The 10,781-nt window shown below is 41.0% G+C and overlaps 1 protein-coding gene across 1 annotated transcript; it reads right to left on the bottom strand.

Annotated features, from left to right (window-relative positions):
* Nucleotides 1-8,278: 8,278 nt before the first annotated feature.
* On the bottom strand, nucleotides 8,279-8,944 carry LOC129048974 (RNA polymerase II subunit A C-terminal domain phosphatase SSU72 like protein 4). Its single transcript, XM_054526199.2, has one exon. It carries the CDS (start codon nucleotides 8,861-8,863, stop codon nucleotides 8,279-8,281), a length of 585 nt encoding a protein of 194 aa, XP_054382174.1. The 5' UTR covers nucleotides 8,864-8,944.
* Nucleotides 8,945-10,781: the final 1,837 nt, after the last annotated feature.

Below are 10,781 nucleotides of genomic sequence, written 5' to 3'. Positions count from 1 at the left end.
CAGGCTCCAGAGTAGCTGGGACCGCAGGCGTGTACCACCATGCCCAGCCAAGTTTTTTTGTATTTTTAGTAGAGATGGGGCTCACCATGTTGCCGAGGCTGGTCTCGAACTCCTGAGTGCAAGCGATCTGCCCGCCTTGGCCTCCCAAACTGCTGGGATAACACACGAGAGTCATTGCGCCCAGCCATAAAATTTAGATATTTTATGCTTTGTTTCAGTGTTATAATAAATAAAATTGTATGTAATTGTATTTTAAATTATTTGCTGGTTTTCTATAAAGTATAATTTATTTTTGTATTTTAAATTTGGCGTCCCTGACCTTGCTAAATCCATTTATTAATCTCAAGTGTTGTGTAGATTCTTAGCATTTTTTTTTTTACATACACAGCCAAGCCATCTCTTAATACATACATGTTTACATACTGCTTTCTGACCTGAATATCTTTTATTTAGGTGTTATTATTTGACTTTTGCTTTTTTTACAATTTACTTGTGTGTGCACTGACTGAAGTACAGCTTGATTGCCAGTTTTGGCAATTATGAATAAAGCTCCTATAGCTATCTATCTGCAGGTTTTTGCGTGGACATAGATTTTTAACTCATTTGGGTAAGTACTCAGGAGCATGATTGCTGGATTGTATGGTAAGAGCATGCTTAGTTTTGTAAGAAACTGCCAAGCTGCCTTCTTAAGTGGCTGTACCATTTTGCATTCCCATCAGCAGTGAATGAGAGATCCTGTTGTTCCACATCCTCCCCAGCATTCACTGTTGTCAGTGTTTTGGATTTTCACCATTCTAATAAGTATGTAGTGGTATCTCATGTTGTGTAAATCTGTAATTCTCCAATGGCATGTTGTTGACTACCTTTTCATATGCTTCTTTGCCATCTGTGTATCTTCTTTGACGAGATGTCTGTCCAGATCTTTTGCCTTTTTGATTTTTTTGAGACAGTCTCTGTCACCCAGGCTGAAGTGCAGTGCCCACAGAGAGAACTGCCACAGGGGCAGAGTCACACAGAGAGGGTAATGCCTAGTGGAGCCATAGTAGTGGAGCCACCTCACAGTTCCACTTGGGTAATGCCCAAGAGAACTGTAGGGCTGGGCTGCTCCCAACGCTCCAGACCTGTAGAATCACCAACGTGCAACTCTAGCTCGAGGGAGCCACAGGCACTGAACACCAACCTGTGAGATCTACAGCATGGGCTGCATCTGGCAAAGACATGGAGGTCGGGTCCCCTGAAGCCTTGGGACCCAAACGCCACCCCAGTGTGTCTGGAAGGCAGGGCATGGAGTCAAAAATTATTCTCAGGCTTAAAGTTTTAATGTTATTTACCTTGTTTGGATTTGGGCTTACTTGGGACCCATTACCCCCCTTTTTTTCTTGGCGGTTTCTCCCTTTTGGAATGAAAGTGTCTATTCTGTGCTTGTCTCACCATGGTATTTTGGAAACACATAACTTATTTGATTTCACAGGCTCACAGCTGGAGAGAAATTTGCCTCAGGATGAATTGTACCTTGGGTCTCACTCATATCTGATTTAGATGAGACTCTGGACCTTAGAATTTTGAATTGGTACTGAAATGAGTTATAACATTTTGGGGCTATTAAGATGGAATGAATGTATTTTGTGTGTGAGAAGGAAATGAATTCGGTGGGCTAAGGATGGAAAGTTATGGTCTGAATATATTCCCCAAAATTCATATGTTAAAACTCAACCACCAATGTGATAATATTAAGAGGCAAGGCTTTTAGGAGGTGATTAAATCGTGAGGGCAGAGCGTTCTTAAATGGAATTAGTGAACTTATCAGAGGGCTGGAGGGAACTAGCCTAGGCCCTTTGTGCTCTTCTGTTTCTTTTGTCTTGTGAAGTTACAGTGCTCAAGGTGGCATCTTGGAAGAACAGACTAGGCCCTCACCAGATGCCAAACCTGCAAGCAGCTTGATTGTGCACTTTCCAGGCTCAAAAACTGTGAGGAATAAGTTTCTATTATTTATAAATTGTCCAGTCTCAGGCATTTTGTTATAGCAGTAGAAATAGACTAAGAGAGTAACACTAGAGGCCATTAAACACGTGGTTTATTCAGGATCATTATAACAACAACAAAGCCTAAACCCTCTCAACTCCTGACTAGACTGATCAATACCCACGCTGAAGGCCTTGCCAAAGACAAGGTCTTCTTTTTTTTCTTTTTTATTATTATACTTTAAGTTTTAGGGTACATGTGCACAACGTGCAGGTTAGTTACATATGTATACATGGGCCACGTTGGTGTGCTGCACCAGTTAACTCATCATTTAATACTAGGTATATCTCCTAATGCTATCCCTCCCCACCCCCACCACCCCACAACAGGCCCTGGTGTGTGATGTTCCCCTTCCTGTGTCCGTGTGTTCTCATTGCTCAGTTCCCACCTATGAGTGAGAACATGCGGTGTTTGGTCTTTTGTCCTTGCGATAGTTTGCTGAGAATGATGGTTTCCAGCTCCATCCATGTCCCTACAAAGGACATGAACTCATCATTTTTTATGGCTGCATAGTACTCCATGGTGTATATGTGCCACATTTTCTTAATCCAGTCTATCATTGTTGGACATTTGGCTTGGTTCAAAGCCTTTGCTATCGTGAATAGTGCCACAATAAACTTTTCATAATCCTTGGTAGTGGCACTAAACCGTGTTCACTAATAGGAGAAAAAATAGATCAGAAGTAGTTGTTCAGAGTTGAATTAATTTACATGTTATCTATTGAACTAGACTTATTATGGCAAGCTAAAATAACAGCAGAGATTAACTCTCAAAAGATAATGAGTTTGTTTAAACGAAGGATTGCAAACAGGAATGCACCGGGTATAACAAGTCGTAGGTGCATCCTGAGAGGTTGGGGTAAGGGGAAACTTTTAAAGGTGAAAAGAAGTCCACAGAAACTACTTTAAAACAAAGTTTATTGGTCACAGAAGCTGACTGCAGGAGTTGGCCTTAGCTGATTGGTGGAGACAGCCATTGCTAGGCACGTGTTCTTGTGAGAACATTTTATCTGGAAGGTTGCAGTCTTGAATATAATGCAGTTAGAGCAATATGTGTGGCCATGCAGAATGAGCCAAGTGTGTAAGACCTGCTGATGGTGTAAAGCATGTAGGATGTGCCATAATCTCTTGTGGGTTTTAGGGAGTCCTTGTGATAGTTCTTATCTCAGATATACAAGCATGGGCTCCCCTCCTTCGTGACCCTCCAGCTCCACTTCACCTGGATCTGACGATAGTGGACTTCATCTTGATAGTAACAACTTTCACGTTCTTGGTATGAGAAACTTTCAAAGTTTTAAGAAAATATTCTTTTTCCTCTTGCAGTGTAGTAGCAGGAGGCAAGACTGGAAGTGGGGAACCCAGCTGGTACAGTAGTTCGCAGAGGAGAGGTTGGAAGCCCGGGGGAGGGAAGTGTCTGTCAAAAGGCAGAGGAATGGACACATTGGAGAGGGATGTTAGAGCTGACACGAGAGGACTTCTGGATGAGAAAAGGAGGACTTTTGAATCACTCTCAGATTTCTGACTTTAAGGGTGTCTGGGTCCAAATATGTAAGTGAAAGTTTTGGTGGTAGGGCAGTGAGGTGTTTCCTCCCTGATAGTTTCTCTCTATTCTGTCAATGTGGCTTAAGATAAGGCCATCAGCTGGCAGTGGGCAGTCAGGATCATGATTGGGGATGGGGTGAGGATATTTGGCATAGACAATTGTTTTAAAATATGGGAATACAAACTTGAGTGTAGGTTTTTGTGAGAGCTTTTCTGAAGACAAAAGTGAGACTGTCCCATAGATACTACTTTTTCCAGCCAATCCATTTGGAAAAACATGACAAGGTGGTTGAGTTTCTCTTTTCTCTCTGTTTGGACACGGACAATGCAAATGTGACAGAAGAGCAAGGTGCAGAAATGCTGAGGGAGTTTGAAAGGGTGTAATTATAGTGATAAACCATGGAACCTGGTTTTGGACCAGAAAGGGTGAATAAGTAGGGATTGGGCTGGAATCCATGGGTTGTGGCACAATGCATGGTCAAACAGCCCTTATAGTTGAAAAAAAGAAGCAAAAGTGAAGGGAAAGATGTGGTCCTATAGTTGGGGCATGACTGTTTCAGATTTTGATCTAGTGGTGAGGTTCTTGATGACTATGACCATGGGTATCTCTGGTAGGGTGTAGACAAGTGCAATCGGAGAAGAAGTGAGAGTGTTGAGGGTGCTGGGTGGATAATCTGTGTGGATGCTAGAATTGCTAAGAACTGTGGCAGTAGTTGGGTGTGAGGAAGCATGAGAGGTGAGAGCCAATATTATCACTAAAAATCAGGGTGTGGGAAGTGTGGGGCATGATTATATGTTGGGCAGTTATGGTAAGAAGACTTTCTAGGTTGTTGAACACCTCTAGTATTGGTTTATTGGGTAGAGGGAGGCGAGCTCTGATTGGAAGTTGTAATGGTGACCTCGCATATCTGACTATAGACTATGTAGAGTGGGAAATAAAGATTTAGATTTGCTGTAATGAAAATACAATGATTTCTTGAGGAAGTAGCCAGAGAAAGAGGCAAATGGGTGTTCACATGGTTACTGAAGATGAAAAATGACATTTGGATACAAGTTTCAGGAAGATTTGAAGATAAATCTGAACTATAAAAGTGAGTTATGCCGGAAAGAAGGATATTGTGATAAGGACCGGTCAAATGAACATTGCTTTAGGTGTGTCTGACAAATTTCTGTTCCTTGATTACATGATGTGTGCCTTATAATAATTTCTTAAGCAACTGCTTTATTTTGTTTTGTTTTCTGTATTTGCGTGTGTGTGTTTTTTCTTCCGTTTTAAAATTACCATAAGAAGACTAACAAAACACTCAAAAAATGAGGGAAACACTTTGTTTCATGAGAAAAACTTAACATTATAAGTATGTTAATAGCTTTATTTGTAATTGTTTTATTTCCTCTCCTTTACTTCCTCTCCCTCCTCACTTCCCACGTCCACTCTTCTCCTTCTCCTTCTTCTTTTTTGAAACAGAATCTCACTCTGTTTTCCAGGCTGGAGTGCAGTGTGCGATCTCGGCTCACTCGCTGCAACCTCCGCCTCCCAGGTTCAAGCAATTCTCCTGCCTCAGCCTCCCAAGTAGCTGGGAGTACAGGTGCACAGCACCGCACTTGGTTAATTTTTGTATTTTGGATTACTGGTGTGAGCCACAGCTCACGGCCCCATGTCTGAACTACCCCAAGGTCTGACCTGGATTGTGTAATCACCACGTGGCTTGTTTGTGGTTTTACACAAGTCTAATCCATGAAGCAGAGAATGTAATACTTCAAGCTCAGTCTGTTGGTTGAAGTAAGTCATAAGGCAATGTCCCTGGATAAAAGGGGATGGGTAATAGACTGCACATCATGATGGGGGAATGGCACGTTGTGTTCAGCAGAAAGAATGGCTGGCAGCTATTTTAACAGATGCACAACCATACCTGATAAACTATCAGATTGACAAATGTTCAAAAGCTTGACACTCTACCCTGCTGGCAAGTTTGTGAGGGAAAAGGCATGCTTGCCAGTCATAAGGAAAAATGTTACAACCTCTATGGAGGGAATCTTGAATACCTAATAAATTTAAAAACACGTTTACTCTGTCTTCCAAGTAGCCTTGTCAGTAGCTAGGACTCAGGTCCTAGCTATGCCACCACACTTCTCTAATTTCTATTTTTTATTTTTTTGTAGAGATAGGGCTTCACTATGTTGCTCAGGCTGGCCTTGAACTCCTGGCCTCAAGGTGATTCTCCTGCCTCAGCCTCTCAAGGTGCTGGGATTATAGGCATGAGCCACTGTTTCTGGCCTGTACTCCTCTTTGACCACAGTAATCCTACTTCTAAAAATTAACCATAAGGTCTATCAGCAGAATTATCCAACTGAAGAAGTGAGAAAAAAAGAACAAAAAAGGAAAGAAAGAGATCCTCAGGTACCGGAGGAACAATATCAAAAGGTCTAACAGATGTGTAGTTTGGGTCTCAAAATGAAATGAGAGAAAGAATGGGACTGATTTTTGTTTTTGAGGCAATAATTGTGAAATTATTCAAATTAGGTAAAAAGGTAAAATATTACAGATTGAAAAACCTCACAGAACTTCAAGGAGGCTTAAAAACAAGGAAAGTCATATGTAGATGCTTCACAATCCAACTGAAAATTAAGACAAAGGGAAAAAATTTAAATGTAGCCAAAGGAGGCAGGACAGAAAACACTGGTACTTTAGTAGCATCAAGCACACTTGATTTTGATTACTCTCATCGTCCTCCAGTAATACAAACAGGACTATTTGGAGAAACTGTTGATTCTGGGACTGATGCTGGAAGTATATAAGATGAACCCGGGGCATCTCATAATGCCAGAGTGTTTCCTTTCCCATGAAAAATGAAGTACAACCAAACAAACACCACGATGGGGCACATGAAAGGGCCCAGGAGGCAACAGAAAGTGCTTGCGATGGCCAGAACAGAAACAGTTTGAGCAACAAAACAAAGCAGGATCGAATGGTAACCCCACATAGAAAAATAAATATCCAAGATTCCATACGGCTATGAAGAAATAATTGAATAAATACATTAATGAGGGGGAGAATAGACACATCTGTGAGGAGTAAGTGCATATAATTTACATGGATAATCCACCCACAAGGAAGTAGAGCACAAGGCCCACTCCTTAAATGTGGGCTGCCCATAGGGATTTTTTCTAAAGAGTCCAGCATGGAAAATGGGAAAAAGGGTAAAATTCACAGTGGAGGAGGCTGATGAAGTGGAGCTGGAAGGTCACGAAGGAGGGAAGCCCGTGCTTGCGTATTTGAGACAAGAACTATCACAAGGACTCTCTAAAACCCACAAGAGATTATGGCACATCCTACATGCTTTACACCACCAGCAGGTCTTACACACTTTGCTCATTCTGCATGGCCACACATATTTCTATAACTGCATTATCTTCAAGACTGCAGCATTCCAGATAAAATGTTCTCGCAAGAACACATGCCTAGCAATGGCTGTCTCCACCAATAAGCTAATGCCGACTCCTGCAATGAGCTTCTGTGACCAATAAATTTATTTCAAAGCAGCTTCTGTGGACTTCTTTTTGCCTTTAAAAGTTTCCCCTTATCCCAACCTCTCAGAATACACCTGTGACTTTTTATACCCAGTGCATTCCTGATTCCAGTCCTTCATTCAAATAAACTCATTTTGAGAGCTAATCTCTGCTGTTATTTTAGGTTGCCATAATAAGTCTAGTTCAATAGATAACATGTAAATTAATTCAACTATGAACAACTACCTCTGATCTATTTTTCTCCTATTAGTAAACATGGTTTGGTGCCACTACCGAGGATTATGAAACAGTGTTTCACTTGTTTCTCCTTGAAAACATGACTAGGTTTATCACCTGATGTTCTCAATGTTCATACCAATGAACATTTTAAACTTAATAAAATTTTCACTACGAAAGATCCCTTTTTTTTCAGCGTGATTCATAAGGTTTAAAGAAAAGCATGTCGCTTAGTGGCTTGAAATCCATCCCCCAAACAGAAAGAAGAATATATTTTTTATTTAAGTTTTTTATTTCATTTAATTTGATGACCTATTATTTGAGCAGATAATTCCAAATTTCACCATAATATGTAGTTCATTATCCAACTTGGATTTTACCTATTAAAGTGAGCATTAGTAAAAAAGGTATAATCTACATGTAAAAACATTTATCTGTTCAAACATGTAATAGTATACTCTTATTAAAGAAGAAGAACATTTAAGTTAATATACCACACTCCATTGGTCTCAACTAACTTAAAAAATTTAAAAATTAAAAAAAAAAACCACTCAATTTGAGAAAAGGAACTTTATTTAAAAGGTGGTTATCTATACGATGCTATTTATCTGCCGAATACCCTTAAACAAATCATTTTTCCAGCAGTCCATTATCAGCTCGGTTTGCTCATCTGGAAAATGCAGTCATGCTGGGATAGCTTCCTTGTAGAATGATATAAGCATTAAATTAGTTATCCCACGTAATGCACCTACAACAATGCCAAGCATTTTTCAGTGCTTTTAAAAATGTTAGTCCTTCTCATTTCCCGTAAAATATTTTCTTGGTAATAGTCTCTTTCCAGGTGATATGTACAAAAGTAATACAAACAGTACTCGGTGGAAGGTCTTTGCAGATGCTTCTCACGATAAATCTGGACTAAAGTCCCATGCCTAAGTTCGTACTGAGGAAGGGGACAAAGCCAGCCCAGATCTTCAGTAGAAGCAGACGGTGTGAAGAAAGCTTTTTCCTGCCTTCTCCTCCATTAGCAGCAGCAGCTCCTCCAGATTGTCGTCCATGTCGTCTGACTGCTGCAGGCACTGGCAAATCTCACAGATGAGGAAAGCTCCCAGGGTGGCATCTTCCAGGGTATCTTCGATGTCCATGTTGATCACGTGCACAGGCTGAAAGGTCTGCTGTTCTCTGGAACACAGATCTTCCACCACTGTGTCATAGACACTCTCCTCACAGGTGAAGATGACATCAAAGAAATCAGTGCACTCCTGAAATCTTTCTGGACCGGGCTTGATTCTCTCATTTCTTCCCAAGATGTGTAAGATTCCGTTGTGGGTGTAGCGTTCCCTATCTTTCCTGAGGAGGTCATTGTACATCTCCTTATATGTTGTTGCAAAATCATAAACTACAGGATGACCGGGTCTTGGTCCTGGTAGCCTCACATGAGATTCAGTTCCAAAAGACCGGACATTTAGCCCTTTTCTCCTGAGGATGCTGTGGGCCTCCATGCTCCTGTTGACATTGCTCATGCACACCACAGCCACCCTGAGTGGGGAGGAGAGCATGATGGCGGCCACTGGGAACCAGAGAGACACAGGCACCTCAGCCGCTGCAGGGACTCTGAGCCAAGGAGACCACCACCTATACCCAGGTCTTCCAAATGAGCTAATGTGGAGGCACAGGAGGCAGGTTTATATTGAGTCACCTTAATTAGTGGGTGGAGACTTCATGACTTCTGGATTGATTAGGTTGTGATAACGGTCTCCTAACTCGTCACAAGGACAATCAAGATGATTAAATTACCTAAAGCAGTAACTCTCAACAAAGGTGGCAGCGCCCAGTCTGGATTCATTTAAAATCTGGAGTTTGTTCTGGTGGTTCTCCTAGTGAATGGGGGCTGCTACTGAAAATGGCCAAGACCATTAAGCTACCTTCGAACATGTCATAGGACTCGCCAGTGACCTTCAGACATGAAATTGGATGATAAACATGTTGACAATTTCCAAGGCTGCACCCTATTTAATTATAAATTACAAGTGTTGTTGCTTGCTTTAATTTTCATAATGTTTGAGAAATGCAATTGCATAAACCACAGGACCATTGTCAATAGTTTTGTCCAGAAGTTCACAAAATGTTTCACCAACCAATACAAAAAACATCCCGCTCTCAACAACATATCTGCTTATGGTATTTTAAGAGTTATTCAACACAACATTTTCTGCATTTGATATTACTGAAATCATAATGATTCTTCAGGGAATGCAGGAATTGATGCAATCCTCTGCCTCCAAGTACAGCTGTGTTTGAGCTTTTGTATACTTAAATGCAACGTTTAGAATTTTTTTAGTAGTCGTATAATTTATCAAGAAAATAAAAGATTTTAAAATTATGAATGGGGTTGCAAAAAATAAGATAATCATGTCACTTTTGGATTGATTAGATTAGGATAATGGACTGCTAAGCAATCACAAGAACAATCAAAATGATTAAATTCCTAATTCAGTAACTCTCCGCAAGGGTGGCCCCATCCAGTGAGGATTGATTTATAGGTGAGCTCTGTTTGCTGTCGCTCACTGATTTACCAAATATTGGGTAAATAGTAAACTTTAATTTATTTATTTTATTTTATTTTTTTTGAGGAGTCTCGCTGTGTCACCTAGGCTGGAGTGCAGTGGCCGTGGCACAGTATCGACTCACTGCAACCTCTACCTCCGAGGATCAAGGGATTCTCCTGTCTCGGCCTCTCAAGTAGCTGAAGACTACAGGCACGCGACACCACACCCGGTTAATGTTTGTATTTTCAGTAGAGATGGGGTTTCACCATGTTGGTCAGGCTGGTTTTGTGCTTCTGACCTCAAGTGATCTGCCCACCTCAGCCTCCCAAAGTGCTGAGATTACTGGTATGAGCCACCTCACCCGGCCCAATTTTACTTGTTTTTCTTAATCTTTCTTAAATGTATGTATAGCTCACATTTATTTCAATATAAATCAGATCAGAGACATCACTTTTGTCCTTGATGCAGGGACAAAATCTATCTATAAAGCAATATATTGTATTTGTCTATGTCTCTCTTAAGGTGATTCTTACATGGCAAATACAGCAGGTTCTCAAATAACATCTTTTTTTTGTTTGTTTGTTTTTTGAGACACAGTTTTGCTCTGTCACCCTGGCTGGAGTGCAGTGTTGCCATCATGGCTCACTGCAGCCTCAAACTCCAGGGCTCAATCAATCCTCCCACCTCAGCCTCCTGAGTAGCTGGAACTACAGGTGTGTACCACCATGCCCGGCTAATTTTTTTTTTTTTTTTTTATAGAGGATGGGGTTTCCTCATGTTACCCAGTGTGGTCTCAAATTCCTGGGCTCAAGTGATCCACCCGCTTTAGTCTCCCAAAGTGCTGGGATTACAGGCATGAGCCACTGTGTCCAGCCTCAAATAACATCATTTTATTATAATATTAATTTAAAAAATTGACTTCTGGCAG

This window comes from Pongo abelii, chromosome 9, assembly GCF_028885655.2.
Source record: "Pongo abelii isolate AG06213 chromosome 9, NHGRI_mPonAbe1-v2.0_pri, whole genome shotgun sequence".
In the NCBI taxonomy this organism is placed as follows: domain Eukaryota; kingdom Metazoa; phylum Chordata; class Mammalia; order Primates; family Hominidae; genus Pongo; species Pongo abelii.
The sequence above is the reverse complement of the archived record's forward strand: the minus strand, read 5'-3'. Positions and strand labels throughout refer to the sequence as shown.

Bases quoted from the DNA above. Each gene is read 5' to 3' on its own strand.
- LOC129048974 (XM_054526199.2), bottom strand. From the start codon at position 8,863: ATGCTCTCCTCCCCACTCAGGGTGGCTGTGGTGTGCATGAGCAATGTC.